This window comes from Atractosteus spatula, chromosome 2, assembly GCF_055471065.1.
Source record: "Atractosteus spatula isolate fAtrSpa1 chromosome 2, fAtrSpa1.hap1, whole genome shotgun sequence".
NCBI classification, from domain to species: domain Eukaryota; kingdom Metazoa; phylum Chordata; class Actinopteri; order Semionotiformes; family Lepisosteidae; genus Atractosteus; species Atractosteus spatula.
In genome coordinates this window covers 2,917,898-2,938,544 of record NC_142707.1, presented here as the reverse complement: position 1 = coordinate 2,938,544, position 20,647 = coordinate 2,917,898, and the positions used below count along the sequence as shown (strand labels likewise).

The window sequence follows — 20,647 nt, the reverse complement described above, 5'->3', positions numbered from 1 at the left end:
AAGAGGTGAGGAAAAGCAGCCGGACATCAAAGACACAGACGCCTCAGTTCAAGAGATATTGCAACTGTCTGCTCGACTGTACTAAAAAAAGTCAGAATAATGTTTTTTTCCCCCCCATTTCAAACACCTTACCTTGTTTCCCAAATTAAATTGACAATTTTCGAATCACACTTTTATGCAATTTTGTATAGTCATCCTTCTCCCTGTACTGGTCTTGTAATATGGTAACCTTCATGATATTTTCAGGTTTTGGTATATTAAGATAATCTGAAAAAATAAACTGTCAAGGGAAAAAAATATAAACTACAGGTCATTCTATTCATCATTATGCTTTCATGAAGAGCTCAAAGATTTTGACATCAATTATGATGTTAATTGCAATAATATTAAGAAGTTAAAAATCAGGACCTGATTTTTTTTTTAAAAAAGCTCTTGGAATGACTGTCACTTTGTCACCAGTTTCTCCCTGTGGGGGTGCCTTAGTGTCTTAGAGGGGGTTCAGTAGAATAGCACAAAGCTAAGAATAGTTCTAATATGGGGCACACAGCTGCAATACAGCTGCATGGTGTCACACTGCCCCACATTCCCAGCTAAGATCAAAACCAGGAACTGGAGTCACTTGAGGAATGAAATCCTTCCTCCTCTACAGCCCAGTCGGCCGCCCCTCTACCTCAGCAGGCACAATTCTCCCTCCCTCTCTCCATCAATTCCTTATACAGTACCCTGCACACTGCTTGTACTTTGAGGGCTGACATCATTATCAGTGAATTAGCCTGTTAATAAAAGTGATTTAGGAACCCATAAATGGAGGGATGTTGATGGAGGTTTAACAGGACCTTGTCACACAGGTCATCTGTCACTCTTGCTGCCTCAGACACCAGGCTCTTCATGTGGAATAGTCCCCCCTTGGTCGACATAAATACAGACATCATCTACTGTTAATCCAGACAGTGCTTCAAGGACACAGCCCGATTCTTTTTCAATTTCTCACGTATTTAGGACCCAGAAATCTAAGAGGGGATTTATCAAAATGTCTGCAGCTCAGGTACAGGAAGAATAATGTGTATTTCACAGAGTGGCACTACTCAGTACATTGATTTTGATGGGATTTTTCAAGATGGGAGCGACTGTTGCAGAACCCCATTAATATCACAGTGTTTCCACCCTCAATGTTAGATTCTCCATGTTGCAGAACTTCTACAACTCCATAGAAATAGATCCTGTGCTGAGCCACACAGCTCAAAGATATAGAGTTACTGTAATAAGAGTAATTAAGGCATGATTTGTAAACTGTACTAGTCAGCTAGGTAACTTATAATGTTTACTTTCTTTTTAAAATACAAGAGCAAGCAATGTACAATAAACTTAATATCCATACTTAGATGTTTTTTTCTTTTTAAACAAGAGATAACTCTTTAAGAGTTAATACCAGCTCTTAAAGACAAAAACAGTCCTCGGATATTAAAATAAGTCATCTTATTTGAGGATATACTGTGAATTTCATTCTTGGCAATGGTACATTATAAATAGTCAAGCTGATTAGCAGATACTTTTGGATTTATGCTTAGCTTGAAGTTGACTGGACAATGTGTAAGCTGTCCTAAATTGGAAACATTTTGATAGCAATGACAAATTTGCATTATCTTGCATCTTCGTAACATTCAAAATGTCCCCTTCACAGAATATGCAAGTTCCATTTCATAATACATAAAATATATTAGTTGCAGAATATTTTCAATAGTGAAGGAATTGAAGGATTCGCATCTCTTAAAAGCACTTCTGTGTGCATTCATTATGTTAAATTATACAGATAAGAGTAAGGTAACACGTCGGATCAAGGGTTGCAAATTACATTTTAAAATTCTGTAAATATTTCAAGAATTTTGATGAGTGTCATTATTTTACCAGTAAAAGATCTCTGGTGACAATTTCATTTTACAAAAGCTGTTCTGTTCCTATGTATAAATGTTTTGGGAATCTTCCCTCTTAAAAGCTAATTCTGCTTCTATAAAGCAGTATTGCATTGCTGTTTTAAATCGTGGGTAGGTAGACAGGTGCACATTTGTGACACATATTCCCACTCTTACACATGCTGTATTACTAACTTGTACATTAGTGGATGATATCATTTTCTTCATACAGTGCCTAAAATAAATGTATGGATCAATTAAAATGTTTTGCTTTTCAAACCTGCATAGCTTAAATGTATTTGGCAATTAGTACTAATTTTCTTCGAAGTATATTGTGAAATTAAAAAAGGAATATATTAGGCCAAATAAGTGTATATTTGGTTTTAACAGAATATGCTTGTTGAAATTACAAATTGACACTGTGCTGTCAGAAATAAAATATATCTGACTGCTGTTTGTGCTGAACAGCAGACAAACCTCAATGCGCGCAATGGATGTCTGTCCTGTGGAATATAAATAATGCCATTATTACTGCCGGCTAAATTCAATAAGCTACTTTATCACTTGGACAGGGTTGTTGAGGCCATCGTTCGAAAAAATAGCCTTGTTCCAATGGTGTTCCACACCAACAGATGTATTACACCTTTATTTACACTGCTGGAAAGCTCTGCCATCAATGTAATGTGTTAAAGTCTTTACAGCCTAGGTAGCTGTTGTCAGCCTGGACAAGCCCTGTCAGGTTGTAAAAAACACTGCCCTGGAACTGATACACAAGTTCCTGATTCAGAAAGGAACCTGCATACGAATGTGTGATCTTTTCCAGACTTTTAGCACAATCTGACAGCATGTCAACACTGCTTAGAGTTCTAATAATTACTCTTTTTTAGTTCAGGTATGGAGTAAAGGGAATCAACTCCTTAGAATGTTTGTAAACAATGAAATATTCAGCATTTCAAAAACAATCACATGTAAGTCACACACTGTAAAAGTGTCTATAAAAATAGAAATGTTTTAGAATACAATTATGTTTTGTATATAATATTTTTAAAAAGGGCCACATTCTTTTTTCATTTTGACAACTGTACTTCAGAACGTGCTAAAGTTTATAACTTTATAACATTACAATTTTTCACTACGTTGAGATTCCTATACAAATAACTTCTATTTCAAAAGATACACAGAAAGCTAATAAATCTTACATGACGTGCAAAACTCCTCACCAAAAAAAAAAAAGCCTTTCAGCTTAAGAGTCACATTAAGGCGTCTGCCTAATACTTGTCAATGAAAAACGTTCAATGAACATTCTTCCAAAAAGCAGTATTCCAAAACAACAGGAAAGGGGAATCCCCTCTATAATAGGCTCAAGAACATCGCTATTTTCTGGTCTTTTCTTCAAACTAATATGCTCTTACAGCCAAGGTATCAGAGTGCTCTATGCTCAAAGGCCACACTAAATACTAAACACCATGTTTCTTGTCTCCACCCCCCCCCCCCATGTGTGAATTTTCCTTAACAGACTAGCAATGTAAAATCACAGAACAAACAGGAAAATTACACAGATTAACCTGACCCAAAAAATCAGGAGAAAACTTCACTTTCTCACAGAGATTGTTTTCCTAAGCTTCTCCAAAAGCTTACATGTACTGCCTCAAATAAATGTCAAACTTATGGGATACCTTAGCTCCTGTTTGCAAGGCTGTTACAAAACAATCAATATGAGCCATTCACAGAACACCCCCACCTTCTGGTAATTAAACTGCATAACTTCCTTGGGGGGAAAATCTGCCTGGCACGAACTAGAGGAGACGATGAGAAGCTCTTCAGGAAAAACTATTTTTAAATAGACCCACCTATTTTGCCCTGCCATCACTTTTTTTCTGTTTTGAGGGATATTCAACATTGCTCTCTGTTCAGGCCAGTTAGACAGATATCCTGCGGCCCACCTACTTCACAGACTAAGTGGGGTCAATAAGCTGTAACACGCAGGCGGTACGTCATACAACTTCTGGACCCTGGTGTTGCTTTTTCAGGGCGGAAGCGAGAGTCAGAAGTGTGACTGTGTCACTGCTTCACATAAGGCACCTGTCAGAAAGGTATTAATTAAAACAAATCACCACTCCCCACAAGTGTCAACGTGTAGAGTATAGAGCACAGAAACGGAATAAGAGACAGAAAAGTGAAAACACCCACTGATATCACTCACAAACATCATTGGAATGATACGCTTAGAAACTAAACAGCTTCTGCTTGCTTGTGATTGTTCACCTGGTCTTTACGTTCAAGAAATGGAACACAAGACATAAACACCAGGCACGGCTCCCAGACGTGAGAGTGAGACACTGGAAAGACATGGCACTGGGGTTTTCCTTTTGCCAGTTATGAAACTGAAAGCATCACGTTCGGACTGCAACACATCATAAGTAAATTTAACAGATTACATCATTTTCAATCTTTTTACATTCGTTACCGTCTTCGCAAAACCATATTTATCATTGACACTAAATGAAGACCAAAACAGGAAAGATGATTCATAAAGACTTGACTTAAATAATTAAATAACAAAAAACTATTTTCTTATCTACATAGTCAAATTAAAGTCTGCAGCAAAACTGACTTTAATTGACTTTTGAATCTGAAAAGGAAACAGAATTCAAACTTTTTATTCATTTTCAACTTCTTTAAGATGATCTATGGAATATCACACAGAAATGGAAAAAGATGCATTTAAACACTAGCTGAGCCTTCTTTGGAAAACAAAGTTCCTGTTCTCACCAAATGCTTTTTAGTACCGTACATAAATACTCTGGACCTTGGACAGCCATGCATGTTTTATGTGGAGATGATTTGCCATAAGGACTTGCAGCCACGGTCAATTCAGACCAAACACATCAATAACATGGGATAGTTAAAATTCCTGTTTTCCATTCCAATTCCTTCTTCAAACTTAGTCCCAATTCCAATTCCGTGAAAATTAATAAAATTAAAAATATAAAAAAGGAACAGGGATTGGACATTGGCGTGAAAGAGGGCACATGAACTGAGAAACTGACCCTCGTCAGGTGATTAATTCTTTCAGAAAGCAGGAAGAGCTGGCAGAACCCCAGGGCTCTCCGTGACCAGGACCAGGCCTGTACGGTATCTCGGAGGGCGCTTACTCACTTGATCAGGTAGACGTCGTATTTGCCCGCGGACCGCCCAGACTTGCGCTGCTTGAGCTTGCGAGTCCAGCCCTGCGGTAGCGAGGGGTCATCGTAGAGGGGGCCGCGGTCACGAATGATGGAGCGCCGCTGTTTGGGGGAGGCGGAGGACTCTGGAGCAGCCCCCGATACCGCCTCCGAAGGCTCGGCTTTCCCCGCCTCCGCAGGCTGCTGCCCCTGCTGCCCCGGGGCCGAGGGCAGGCCGGAGGCAGCCGCTTCCGCCCGCTCCTCATCCCTGCGCTCCTTCTTCACCTTCTTGGGCTTCGGCGCCTTATCCTTCTGGCCCTGCTGGTCCTGGTCTTCACTCTTCTCCTCACTGCAAGCCAACACACAAGTCCCCACACTTTCAGACACGCAGGAACAACGACTCGCACGCAAAGCAACTGAGATTTGACGCGGAGCCGTGCCTCCCTCCCCCCTCCCACACTACTATAAAATATGAGCCAGTTGGTACATTTGAATGTTCCCAAAATTAAAAAAAAAAACTATTGCTTAATACAACATCTCTAATATTACAGCATTCTTTGGACTTCCATATCACATTCTACTTTTCGTCTTTGCAGCTGCTCCTGTGAAGGAACATCCTGGTTCAAAACAGATTTCCCCTTTTCAAAGTTTTTTTACACTTGCTTTTAAATATTCAATGAAACCAAAGACATGCTCAATATTAAGTAGATGGTACAATAGTGAACTTGTCTGACAAGAAAAGCCACAGTAAAAGAAACTGAATGTACACCTCATTGGAAAGTCCCTGTTACAACTTCCCAGTGTAACTGTAATCACCCTTGAAGGGACTGAAAGAAAAAAAAGGCTGGCGTATCCGGTAAACGCCACAGCAGGTTCCTACTTCCACACAGCCAAGAGTCTGGGCATTTCTCCCCAGGCTGCACCATCTGTGAATCTGAACAGGTAAAAGCCCTGCCCGGGATGGGTTTGGGGAGTTTTAGCCTCATCTCACCAAGTTAGACAACAGCAATGCCTTACTTACAACTGTCCAGACATCTGCAGGATGATGGAGGGGAAGCACGAGACCATGCTTTTCTAAAATCAGATCGTAACCTCATCTGCTTCCTATATGGGTGGAAAAGAGGGAGCAGGTCTCGGGACACCTTGGTTTTTCCCAGGTAAGTGCAGGAATGTAGAAGTGAAGCAATAACTAACGATTCCGAACTGGTGGATAAGCAAGGACCAATGTTGTACACTCAAAACAAAAATATACGTGTAAAAGAAATGCAAACTGATTTTTCTTTTAATTGTATCCTCCCTCCTGGAGGACACGCCCTGAGTGACAAGGTCAGATGCAAGATCATCCAAATATCTCTCCTTTAGTGTTTACTACATAGCATGCAAAACTTAAACAATACTTGAAATTGACTGAAAAGGGGGGCCGTTCTCAGAAGGGGAGAAAACAGTGTTTTGCCACTGGGGGTGACTACTGAACTTTAATATTTCCAACAGTTGATCTGTGACAAGAATCTACATGTGGAGATGCTTCCCTGATAATGTGACAGATAAAACCTCCAGTGCATGAGAAAGGCAATGTGCAGAGGACCAAATTCTTCAACAGTAATGAGGATCCAATAGAATTTAAAACACCTGAAATAGAAGTAGGTGACGAACTCCCGAGGAGTGGCAGATTTAAAAGAAGAGCCTTTCTCTGGTTGAAGGCAACAATTCCATCTACGAACTCTTTGATAAGATCCCTGCTAGAGCGAAGCTCCGCTGTGCGCTCCCCCCCTGTACGGGATGGCAGGGCTCTGGAACAGACAGGCATACCGACTCGGGAGACCTCTCAGACAGCATGCTTTGACCTGCTGCTGATTAGCTTATCCACTCTATTCCCAGGGGAAATTCAGGATTCCACAGGCACATCTTTCCAACTCATCGTCCCAGCCCCTCCTCTAATTCAACATTCAATGCACATAAATGTTACACACTGTCTGTGTAAGCTCTGTCTGCTGCTGATAACCCTTTTTGTGAAGAAAAAAAAAACAGAATCCTGCTTTTAACAAAAAACAGGCCTAAACAAAGCCATCTTAGCTAATAATTTACCTTTTGATATATGAGGCCTAACCAGAAATCCTTCTGTTAGAACAAATTTTATAAATACTGCAAAAGTCACTCTAAAAATAAAGAACGTGGCATCAATAGTTCCTGAAAAATAAACTTGACCAAATATTTCTACAAAAGGCTGTTGTCATTAAACTGGCACAGGGCAAAAAATTATATTCTGTGAAAATCAGTCTGCTGTGACTGAATATGCCACTTACTCTAAAAAAGTAGAGATAAAACAAAGCTCGCCCACTTACATTAAATAAACCCTTGTAATAGACATTAAATGGGAATTTACAAAGCTTGATTTTTTTCCCCCAACAGAGTAAGAAAATTACAAAACAAGCCATAACGCAAAAAGTGCCATTATAGAATATTTAAATTTTTTCAAACTTAGCAACACTAATTTTGAAAGACACGCCATCAATATATATGTCATGCCTTGGCATTATAGGCGTCCCAAATTACTCTGATCAATCCATTACTTCTGTCTGAAAATGTGCCACTACCACAACACACTAAGAAAATATAACTACAATAACGCTGAAAGCCAGGAACAGTCTACACATCATCAAAATCAAGTTCTCATATTCTTATTTTGTAGCCTTTATATAAAGCTTCAGTTGCAGGTTAAATAAAGAAAGGATAGAAATGTGAACTTTTTTGTTATTTCAATAATCATCTAAAAAACAGCCCTTTTCTATGCATTTTAAATGTTCAATCCAGCTCAAAAAGGCAACCCAAACCATACATGACATCCAATTGTTAACACAAAAATAAAAATTTGGCTCGTCTCATATGTCCAAAATAACAGACAGGAAAATAAAGTATATGCTATATATAACCATTTTTATTGTGGTAAAAGGTAAAACTGACGTTTTATATAGTGCTTTCATCACAGTTTGATGCAGCTGGAAAAATGACATCACTGTACCTTTGGAGGACTAGCACCCAGAATGCATTATGCAAGGATGTGGAAAAAAATTAAATGGCATTCAATCTTTAATTACATAAAATTCACATTTCTTCAAACACGTTAGAAAATATTTGAAGGGTAAAAAAAACATTAAAAGCAATATCTGCATAATGCAAAAATGAATCAAAAACGGATACCTTCCGATTGATAAAAAGAATATAAATTAAAAAAACACTGTACTGTTAAATATAAAAGCAAAAAAAGAATAAATCTTTTCTTAATAATAGGCTGCCGGGATACTTATCTGCATATTACAGAGCCGTCAAAATTGCATGTTAATCTCGCAGTTTCTAATGCCCACTGTAGATAGTGACTGCATATCAATAAAACACTGTTAAATTTACAATGCTGAGTTCTGTTACAGTAATTAAAATTAAAGGCTTATGTATAGTTGTTCTGTCCTGTTTTTTGTGGTCATCAAAAATTAAGAACATATTTTTTAATTTATTTAAATGGCTAACACGGTCACACTTTGCCCATTTTCGGTGTCTCTAATGAAAGTTGCAAAATTCTGTTTCCGTTTACATGAAAGACTTGCAGTTACGTTTTACGACAATATTCTTTGTGTTCAAGAAGATTTCCATTTGGAAATTTTATTATAAGTATCTTAAACCCTTTCAAGCAAACTTAAGGCTTCAGCAAACTTTGTTATTTTTGTTAAATCGTGATTGATCCTAAAATTAGAGAAGCTTTGTATTTTATTATCATTACTTACAAATATACAGTAGGAGCTTGTAGAGCTATAGTTTGCATGTCTAAGTTCAGATTTCACAAAACACTCTCAAATTGTTCCCAGTACATTTGGAAGTTTTGGTTTTTCAATCCTGCTCTCTTTACAGTGTATTTGTCCACCAGGAGCATTAATACTTAATGGAACAGGCGCTCCTAACTGGCTCAATCAGTAATGGCCTTAGATTAGCATGTGGACTGGGTTTGTATCCCTTTAACATTTTCTAGTGTTTCTGTTAGATGAATTTTTTTTATTTAATGTAATTTATTCATTTAATCCTATTATCCTATTTTAAAATGTTTACATCCTTGCATAATGTTCATGGTGTTAAAAATGTCCACTATTTGAAACGGTGGCTGTGGAACTGCTCTGGACACCCCTAGCTGTTGCACACTACTGCCCCTGCATTAATGGGGCTCTGTGAGCTCAGGCTGGCTGGGGTTCTCCGGTTCACTGTGCAGCAGTGACTCCTGTGGGTCAGGAGTGCTGGCCGAGAGAGTTACCTCAACCCTCCACCTCATGCTTAACTCTGCTGTTCGTGCTGTGGAGCTGGTGCGTGAAAAAAGCAAACGTAGACTTTGTGCAAGCATCCTCCACAATGTGCACTGTCATTGTCTTTCCTGTACAAAGGCTGCAGCAGAGAACCAAGCTGATTAACAACCGGCAAGTCCAAATGTGGGTGTAGAAAGGGAAAAATAAACTGTTCCAAATTGTTTTGAACAGGATCTTAATTCAGATGTGTATACTTACTGTACTGTAATGACAGCACTTTTAATGAATTTATATTAACAGAAGCAAAAGGAGCTAAAGCAGAGGTAGAACGTGACCACATTTAAAAACAGAAAACTAGTAAATAGAAAAGGGGAAAAATAAGACAAATTAACTTTTTTTTTAAAACAAAACGAAAACGAAAATTGTTCTCAGCAAAACACGTCCAGATGGAAAAACTAAAGTGTATTAAAATTTAAACAGAACAGAATGCAAGAAAACCGAATTATAAAACCTGTCAGGGTTTAGCAGAGTAAGAGTTAATATGTATTATCTGAGTGTAATCTGATTACACCAGCCCTTCATTATTTTGACTCAATGTTCTAACTCATCCTACAGTATATCTATACAGAAGACTTAAAAATACAAGATACATCAATATTAATTCTACAACATCATATAATAAGCTATTGCACTTAAACATCACTACTTGGATTTTGTATTAATTAATTAATATTTTAAAAAGTGCTATTGCATTCCAAAATAAAGTTAATTACAAGCAAGTTTAACAGTTATTCAGAATTTCAAGACTGCGAATTGGAAACAGAAAAAAAAGAAAAACACAAATTTAAAAATGAAAGCAAATTTCTTCTCCTTTCTGGCCCAATTTGCACTTGGCCTATTTTATCCAAGGCAAACTGCATTAAAAATGGCAACTTACTACAAGGAGATAAAATTCTGTATTGATGCATTTTTGTTAAAGATAGTTTTAAGTACAATAAAGACTGAAAGCAAGCTGTTTTATTATTTCATCCAACCTTGATGTTCTCAGAACAGTTGAAGAGACAACACTATCTGCAGCTGCAGAGTGCTGGTCTGTTCTTTCTGTCTGAAAGTCTGTGTGAGGTCGTCTTCATAGGCATCAATAGTGAGACTGTGCATGAATAATCCTTTTCAATTGATCTTCACGCACATCTTTGGCTTATTTTACATTCTTTGATGTTTTCATTCATCCCCACATTAACTAAATCCTGCCCCAAAATAGAAGAAAACTGAATAAATAAATGTAAGAAAACATCCAGTAAAACATTTCTGTTCACACATTTTCCCATAATAAGATTGATAAGAAAAAAAGGCCAAGCCAGCAAATTTTACTTTTTACTCTGAATAGAAAATTGCTGTTCTAAGTTTAAAAAATTAGTATACAAATAAAATCAGTTTCAATTTATTGTTTTTTAATCCAAAAAATATCAAACAGAAAGCTCCAGCACCTAACTATTCAAGCACCGAAATTGTGCACAAGTCTCTTCGCAAAACAAAACACCAACATCAGTGCCAAACCTAAATGAACAAAAACGTTATACATAACAACCCTCAGTTTAACTGAGAAATAGGGTAAAAGGGGTGTCTGTAATTGCTGAATGTCCTTTTAATCACAAATAACATTTTTTCAGCCCAAAAATGCATTATTACATGAGAAAAAATACATATATGCTTGCGCTTACTTTTAACAACCAAATTACATTTGTTTCATTTTAGTGTACATTACTGTAATTGTTTATTGTAAATGCATAAAGTGTTGTGCCACATTACTCACACATTACACTCAAACCCTGATGGAGTCACTGTTCAGTACAAGTGCTTTAACAACATTTTACATTAAATGTAAACTTCAACTCACTTATACTTTGATTTCTTCTATTTTGCCTTATTTTAAGAATGAACCAAGCATGCTGTCCTCACTAGTTAATGCTAGACAAAGTCCTGCGTGTTCTTGCAGGGAAAGTCCGGTATTTACAATTTTACACACAAAATTCCCCTTTAGCAGATTTTGCCCTTTAAATTGGAAGTCTTTCTTAAAGCAAGAGTTCACCGTACTTGACAACCTTTAACTATATTTCACCTTAAGCCTACACTAGTGTGCTATATTTGCCCAGCACCTACCCTGGCCACTAAACATTTCATGGATCAGGTCTACCTTGCAACCAGAAGAGCTCTCGTTTATCTGATGGCTGAACCGAGATGCCCGTCTTGGTGCGACTTTGAGTGCTCCCACTGACACAGTAATGAAAACACGACTGAGGCAGATTTACTTGATCATACCGTAGCAACATGAACAGTGTGACATCAGAACCTACACAGATTTAGGTTCCTCCTTTCAGTTGCAAAGCTTGGTTGTATCGTCTAGTCGCAAATGCTAGGTTTGAAGACAACCGAGTAAGATGACAAACCAAATAAGATTACTTATTTACTGCGCTACACATGGAAAGCACACATCTTAGCAAAGAGGACTGTATACACTTTATAGATAAAACAATCTTGCTTTTCTCATAATATGTTAGGTGCTAATAATGTTTTCTTAATGTATTCTTAATTGACATCTCTAGTAGTGGTGGACAAAATCACGAACCAGAATTAATAAAAGAAATTGGTTTGAAGCTAAAGTAGCCATGAACTTGAATCAGGCAGAAATAACGTTTTTTAATCCAAATTCAGTAAAACAGTCCGAGTGAAATGGCACAGTGCTGATGCTTCTTATACAACATTTCTTCTACACAAAAAACATGAACAATTACTTGTTTCTGTCAACTTTGCTTTGACAATCCTGCTTTGTATTTGCTCCATTGCCTCTTAAAACGTACAAAATGTAAAGTGAACACCTACATATGAGGTCATGTTTTCTTTTCTACGAGCTGATAAGAGGTAAAAACATTTAAGATCAAACTACAAATGGAGGCCTTGTTAAAAATAAATGTGAAAACCTATAAATATCTAAGTCTATGTAACTTCCCTTATTCCTATTTTGCTTTCAATTCTTTACAATGGTGACATTTTCTTCTTCGGGACAAACCCGATTATGTGTTTGCAATTAATTGAAATTACAGCACTCTACCAAAATATGTGTCCAGTTTTTAAAAGAATGCTTGGACATGAAAAAACACCCAATACAGATGTTTGACTACTTAGTTTCTGTACTTTTGCTTTGGTAAAAATAACCATATACAATGGCCAGAAACACATAAGCAATTTTTATTCTGATTTCCAGTTGGAAAAAAATGACAACCAGATTCCTTTTGCTTAATGTGCCAGACTTGTAGTGGGAAACTGACAATCACTTTAAGCAACACTGAGGTAGCAACTGTTTGAAGAAAGCATGCCAAGGAATATATAACAAAGGTTCATGAGCTGCAGTTAAACTCTGTTTTTATTTCTTTTAATTGTTTGCACAATTATTGTTTTTAGGCATGGTCTTTATATTGGTGGTATATTTGTCCAATATTCCACAAACAGCACCTATTTGGAGGAAGACAGATCTATCTCGTTCGCTCATGCATCCTCCTATTTAGTGCAATCTGCAGATTTTAAAATAATGATAAGGCAAACACGCAGAGAAATGTAAAAAATTCACAACTTGACAACTGAATAAAAAGTAGTGGCCAATTCTAGAAACTTAACTGTGGACTGAAAATCTGTTACTCAGTGACAGTAACAATTAATTCTTAATCTGCACTGCCAAAAGAAATTTGCTAAAACCATGCTCACGTACATCTGGTTAAATGAGTAAAGTCGATTTGTCGATGAGATCAGAGGGAAATTCATCACTGAAAACTCCTCCTCCTCTGCTACCCAGATATTGAGGGCTATTTTAAAAGTCTGAAATGGCTTTATAAAATGCAGAAACAAAAAAGGTCACCAGGAATTGCAAAAGTAACAACATAAAGGCATACGTGTAAAAGATTAGTAGAATCTTACTTAAGACTGAACTACAAGATTTTGGATTGCAAAATAATATCAGACTTTTAAGGCAAGGTTTTAAACAGTTCATATGACGCAGGCATTAAATTAAGTAAAAACTTATCAAATACACCTAGACTTCAGGAAAAGATTATTAATTCTCTGCTGATTAAAGAGGCTGATCTGAGCTAAGAAAAAATTGTATGTCTCCAGTGGTCATTGTATGCATCTCAATGTTCTTGTGGAAAGTTACTCTGTACATGAAGAAATATTGACAAATATGTAAGTCTCATTTACTGTAGAATCTGATTGCTGATCAAATAAGAGAAGGCACCTCTAGGCAGACAATAAGACCTTAAGCCTCCTTTTATAAGACCTTTGGAACACCAATATTCATTAACAGTATGTTTATAGATAGGTTAAATTATTTAACATATATATACACCACATCCACGAATGTTAGTCCGCAAGCCAAAAAGACAAACGCACTAAAAATGCACTACAAAAATATTCTGGAAAATCTTAAAGTTGCGATAGTTGGTGAAAATCATTTTACTGGACTTTTCAATGTGTAATAGTTGAAATGGAGAGGTTAAACAGTGACAATAAACTATCGTTTCTTTGTAACAGCTTCATAAAATGATCCAAAAATGTTATCTGAGAAATTGGAAACTAGTTATTTGTAAATTGTGCTAAAAAACACAGAGCAAAATATGGACCATCTCAAACAAATTATACAACTGGAAAAACAAAAGCACTTCCATAAATGATTGTGGTAGGACTATTTAATCAGAATAACTTCTGGTGCATTCCAAGACCGTTGTGAAATAATTTGATATCTATACTAAATTCAACGGCATTTTCAAAACTCCACATAGAGTCTGGACTGACATTTTCACAAAGATACATTCAATTTTATATCATATTTTCCGAGAATCAGAAGAAACCCAATTTTCCTTTAAGAAGTAATATATATCGTGCTCCAGAAGAGGGAGCAATCCTTACAAATGCACCCGGACTTCTATTTCCAACATTTACATTATAAAACTTCCAAGTTTTTAATTACGTAATCATCATTTAACAAAAAGCTTTTGTTTTAAGCATATAACTGGAATTTATATTAAAGTCATTTATGAGGCACGACTACAGCCCCCTCTAATTTAACCAGAAGAACAGTTTCGTCCCTTTTCAAGGCAGGAAAAACCCTGGAAATAAAGGCTAGCAGACAACACGGTTGGACACACCACTGACTTTTTTGCATTCCAGGAAATAAAGCACACACATAAGCAGCTAGAAATGAGTGGGTCTCGGGAAACTATCTGAAGCCAAGCAACTCCCCTGCACATCATGCACAAAAGCCAGTGGCGGTAAGTAGGAAATCCATCCCAAACTCTTTAAAAATGGAATGATTTCACATTCCAGCACGTGAAGGCAGACTTTCAACGGTAGACACTAAAACACTACAGGTTATGAGCTATTTGATACTCCGATATGAAGGCCCTAGTTAAGGTCTGAAACCATATTACTGTGAAGGTCACACGCATTCACAGAAACTTCTCTCAAGCACTCTGTTAAGTTTTTCCAATAATATGAGCTATCTAGCCATTGGCTTTAACCGCGGCATCCTGACAAGAGCTCTGCCTTTACATTTTGGAACTCATTCAAAGGGTAAATTACTTTTTTCAGGATAGTTATTTCTACTGCAAGAAAATAAATGTGACTACACCTTGTATTTGCAGTAGCAGTATTACTGAAGCTATGTAAATACAGCACATTGTAAAAAACCTTGAAAGACAGACAGTAGAAACGTTCCTGGCAAACACAAAAACTGTAAATACATGCCCTATGCTACGACTGCTTGTGTGAATAATAGTGTCATTATATGTTGGGCCTTTGAGCTTACAGCAGTGTGTATGTTCAGCAGCTGACGTACTTCTGAACTCGTTCTTGAAAATCGATCCAAGATACTCATGCAAGTAAAAAAGTCAGGATGTGCAACATGTAAATTGAAAAGGGTGAATACAACCGTGCTTCCTTGTTGGTTTATAATTTAACTGCAACGCTTTTTAACTACGTTGGAACCCAGTTCACAATGACACGCGAACGTCGACTATTGATTAATAGAGAAATTGATTTCCTTCAGAAATCTAACGAGCACATTAGGCCCAAGTATTAAAATACTGCAGACACTGAATAATTATTCACCAGGAAAACCAAGACCAGTCATTCTTGAAAAAGTTGTTTCAAATGCACATTCATCTGAAATACTTTTGGGACTGAAACGCTAGGCGGGGGATTCCGATGTAAACATTTTAGATTTTTACAATGTTTTACACAACAGTGGCAAGAAAACACAACAAATAAACGACTTGCGTCGCAACGTCTTATTTCTGTAAAATCAAAAACTAGTATATATTCATTTCCACGTAAAATCTTGCTTCTAACACCAAAGGAGATCTAATGAAATATTTTAATGAATCATCTAGGGCTACTAAAGTAACTATCAAAATGTATTTTTGCATTACAAATGCACACATTTGTGTGTATATACCTACGACACGGACAAGAATATATGTTGAGTTTTAGTGTTGTACTGACCCCAAAATAGTTTTATTTTAAATTATGCATTTAGTAAAACAATCTAATATAATAAATACAAACGGCCAACCGTGAAGTGGACAGTTTTTTGCGAATTTAAGCACAGAAATAGCCTTTTTTAATATTAGGAGCAGGGCTGTGAATTAAAAAAAAACAATTCTTGGATATGAAATGAAAAAATAATATTTCACGAACACGTCTCTTTCCCCCACCCCTTACAACACATTTCCCAAAAATATGACCGTCTTTCTACACAATGACGCACTTTGAAGACGGCTGTGTGCGGCGCCACTCGAGCTAAAATGCTAAGTACACCGGTGTATTTATCCCGCATCCTGACAATAAAACCTCTAACATCCGCGTTTCTTAGCAATGATCAGCAAAACCACTCTTCGATATGTCGCATAAAATTATTCCCTAGACGTTTCGAGTTGAAATCTCTCAGTTTAAAAACAAGGGCATTTGTGTTTTTTTTTTTGGTCGTGGCAAAATGTTAAATCACACACTGCACAGTTCAGACAGATGGATCGTTCCAAGCCCATCTAAACCCCTCCAAGGACAGAAACCGCCGTTTCATTTTTCTGGTTAAAACACCAAAATACGCGTGGATTTGTATCGCACACACCACGGATTTGAAACGGAAATGCTAATAGCAGAAAGATGTTAACCTCCAGTGTTTTTTTCCCCTAGCATAACAAATGACGCAACAAGCCTGTTCAGTGTATTTGAGAAGCTAGGGGTGTCTTTTTCCAATTCTAAGAAACACAGCTTGTTAAAACAAAACTTTCAGTGCCGACAACTGTAACAATAGATTCGTCTAAATGTTTAAAATATATCTAGTCTGTGCTGTTCGTGATAATCGACTAGTGTGCACCAGTCTGGTCTTTTTCAAGGGAGGAAAAAAACACACTCCATACACACAAACGAACACACGTTCAGGAATCAAAATACACTTTCATTTTTCTTGCCTATAAAACGGTAAACATCGACACAAACACCACCCAGCTGCATGTTAAAAAATACCAATCTTGACTCATATTGAATCGCGTGTCATTTTCAAATCCAAAAAGTTCATTATTTGTACGCATTGTGTGAGGGTGCCGAATCACACAGGACTTTCTGATACGCAGAGAAAAGCTGCCCAGTAGCTCAACCATACCCTTTATTCAAAGTGTTACCAGCACGGAGAGGAAAATCAAAACACGGTCCTTCCCATGTACTTCTTTTCAGAGCCAAACAGATAGAAAGCTGTGTTTTAAATTCTACTTACAAAGGGGGTGGGGATGCAGTTAGGAAAATAATGCATTAAGTAGAAATCTACACCAATAAAGCAAAATAATATTCGTAACAATGCAGGACTGAGTTCACAGACACATAAAAAATAACCACATATGAACACACACACCTCTTCCCTGTACTAATCGCGCAAATACTGATTTTCTCACCCCACTGAGATGAAAAAGCGGGTGAAAATACTCCCCTTTAATGGGGTATTTACCCCGGCTTCCGTGAGCAAAGAAGATATGCAATTCTTTAAAACAGAGAATTGTATAGTGCACATTGTACGACTCCACTGCTTTCTCGTTTATCTAAAAAGACACAGGGAGAAATATTTTTAATTCACACTTACAGTCTCTCCTCTCCGCTCTCTGCGGCGGCCATTTTTTATATTTAAATAAATAAATAAAAAAAATTCACTACACATCTTTTGGAAGCCCCCCCCCCCACACACATCACCCTCCCATCGGTGAGTGTAGCTCTCGCGAGATTACACCATCAAGCCCATAGGAAACAACAGGCCGGGGCCCCGAGTTCCCGCGAGAACTCCATGGCAACTGCGAAGTCAAAAATCTCTCGCCGAAAAGGATCCCCGGAGTAGCCCGCCCCCAACGACCAAGTCCTGCCGTTGATTGGCTACAAGAAACGACACTCATCTACGGTGAATGTCATTGGCTTGCCAGAAAATCACTCAATTGCCTTATCTAGGCGCTGATAGGTTAAAAAAAACGCCAGTCAGCTCCGATTGGTCGAAGGAACGGATCGGGCCAAACATCGGCGGTGCCTGGAGCGCAGCTTCTTCGTTTGAAAGTGCACTAAAACCCGAACTGATTGGCTTTTACTCAACTCGGTCGTTGGTTCATTATTCCCGAGTTTTTGAATGAGTACTCATGGTCTGTCGGAAACGGTAGCAGGTTTATTATTTTGTTTCCCTGTACGATTTAAAATTACAACCGCGGGAAAACTTTATACACCTAGAGTTTATGTAAGTGTGCGATGTCGCTCCGTATTCCAGCGGTGAATCGGACCACGTTGCAAAACTACGGTATACGAGAATCTAAAAGCTAATTGTAAAACTTGAGAAATGGCGCAAACTAAGTTTTTAAAGAAATCCTCAACAGGAAACCCTAACATGTAATCACATTCTTCTATTTATACATAGGATGCAAAGGAGTTGAATTATCCACAGGATACCCCCTTTTTGAATTCATGTGAAACTGTTTCAGCTTAGGGAGATGGTGTTAAATGCTTTTTAGGATTCTGAGTAATGCAGATAAACGGCTGTGAAAACCTCCGTTCATTAGACTTATACTGAACATATGCAGAACAATGACAACGTTTATTGTGGACGACCACGTAATTTTGCCAATAAAAACGTGCATCCCGACACAGGCGGTACAGACTGCTTCTAGCCAAACTGAAACTGAATAGCGAGCATAGCTAAGAAAGCAGAAAAAAAACGTATTCCTGTACAAAAGTGATTACTGAGCACCTTAAAGTGCGAAACAGAGATTAAGAATTTTATGTCTTTGTGGGTTTTTTCTCCCCGGTTTTAAAGCAATTTACAGCGCTAAAGTGAAGCTCGCCCGTGAACAGTTCAGTCTCCGCATTAAAAGAGTTGAGTGTTTCGCCTCCCGTAGTTTATACCTGGCAGGTTTCAAACCTTGAAAATAACTTTTTTTTTATGGGGGGATTTTTTTATTCGCTGTAAATACGAACGTGGGAAAACTCCGGCCAATTCCTCCTTTCGAAAAGTTTACCAAAGCGCTCAGGAAAAAAAAAAATACGACGAATAAACTTACCCTTTCACTCCCACCTCGAGGTGGACGAGGCGTATTGGACCGGTACCCGAGGCAAGGCTCATTGTCCTGGGGGTGGGTGGGTGGAGGGGACGATTAAAAGGAAAATTAAAACGAGGTGTGGGGGTTTTTTTTCCCTCTCTCGAAACTACCGGCGGCAGGTCGGCGGAGTGGCCGTTAGCGTTTAAAAAAAAAAAACAGAAGTGAACGCCCATCCCAGGCGGCCCGCACGCGGAGGACGCGAGGGAGTCGCCGCGAGCTCCCGCAGCGCGCGCGCGAGGCAGGGTTCCAGCCGCCTCGTGTGTCCGGTGGCCGCGGCATTCGGAATGAATGAGGGGCAGAGAAAAGACCAGGTTTTTATTATTTAATGACATCGTTCGTTGGCATCGACTGGCATTTGTATTCAAGGGGAGGGGAGGAGGGGGGGGGCAGCGCTGCCCTTCAGCAGCCAAAGAGGGGCGTCCCGACAAGACGACGGGGGAAAAAAAAAAAAGAAATCTTGCCGCGTTTCCGCGAAAACCGTCTCTAACGCAGCTACAAGTGCACGCAGCGGTGCGAGCCGTCGCGGCTCTGAAAACGGGTCAGCATCAGCAGTTTCACTTTGGGTCTGTGCTCTCCGGCAGGCTGGGTGTTTCCTGAAACTCTTGCGGCGCGGCGCGCAGGTGTAGTTGTTCCGCGTCTGTGCACGTTTGACACCACGGTCCGGCGGCGGTCTGGCCGTTGTGCTGGTGATCAAGCTCGTCTTGTGCAGTAGAATACGCAGATTTGAACGCAAGTAAAGTAGCTATAGTAAAAAAAATTAAACAGGTTACTTTCTTTCTTGACTTGTAATACGGTATGGGTCAAAAACACTTTAAAATTAAAAAAAAAGTAGTTTAGCGCATTATTTTCCCAGATAGAGTTTGATAGAGCGGAGGAAAAAAGCTCCTGCTGGCTTCCTTGCACCGACGTACCGCAAGGCAATCTCAATTAAAAAAAAAAACCATCATTAACCCACAGGACTGCCCCCTCTGCCCCGCAGCGAAATTCAACGCGTCCCTGCGAAAGCGGCTCGACGTCGAGACACGGGCTCTCCGGGAAACGGCCCCGAGGTGTGGATCAGTCGTGGGTCATTTGCAGAGGGGACAGCAGCCGCTCGTGCCTTCAGTGTCAGCGTACAGAAAACGCCGCAAATCTGCGTCGACTGTGATGAAGACGAAGGCAGAGAATCCTTCTCAGCCCAAACACCGCTGCTCGCTGGTCCATTCCAGTAACATCGAATCAAAATGCACCTGAGGTGTCCGAGCAGGTTATGCCACCGGCGCCGTGAAATCAATGATGATTAATAACAATTGCTTACGCTTCTATAGCGCTTTTGTGGACACTCCACTCAAAGCGCTGTACAGGTACTGGGGATCCCCTCCGCCCCCACCAGTGTGCAGCCCCACCTGGATGATGCACCAGTCCTCTCCCCACACACCAGCTCTCAGTGGGGAGGAGAGCAGAGTGATGAGGCCAGTTCAGAGAGGGGGGGTTATTAGGAGGCCATGATTGGTAAAGGCCAGGGGGAAATATGGCCAGGACGCCGGGGTAACACCCCTACTTGTATATCCGGTATTTCCAAGAAATGCTCTGAAATTTTTAATAGACCACAGAGAGTCAGGACCTCGGTTTTACGTCTCATC

At 38.9% G+C, this 20,647-nt stretch overlaps 1 protein-coding gene across 2 annotated transcripts in view; it reads right to left on the bottom strand.

The window, feature by feature from the left end:
- mecp2 (methyl CpG binding protein 2) overlaps nucleotides 1-19,048 on the bottom strand; it is a 40,248-nt gene extending 21,200 nt beyond the window's left edge. The window contains exons 1-2 of one of the 2 annotated variants that reach the window (XM_088932242.1): nucleotides 18,987-19,048; nucleotides 5,070-5,423 (exon numbers count right to left, since the gene is read on the bottom strand). In XM_088932242.1, the coding sequence (XP_088788368.1) occupies nucleotides 5,070-5,423; nucleotides 18,987-19,048 (416 nt within the window). Of the gene's footprint in view, nucleotides 1-5,069; nucleotides 5,424-17,536; nucleotides 17,584-18,986 lie in introns of those variants that run through there. The other variant, XM_088932251.1, reaches the window with a different exon arrangement.
- Between the last annotated feature and the right edge of the window lie 1,599 nt (nucleotides 19,049-20,647).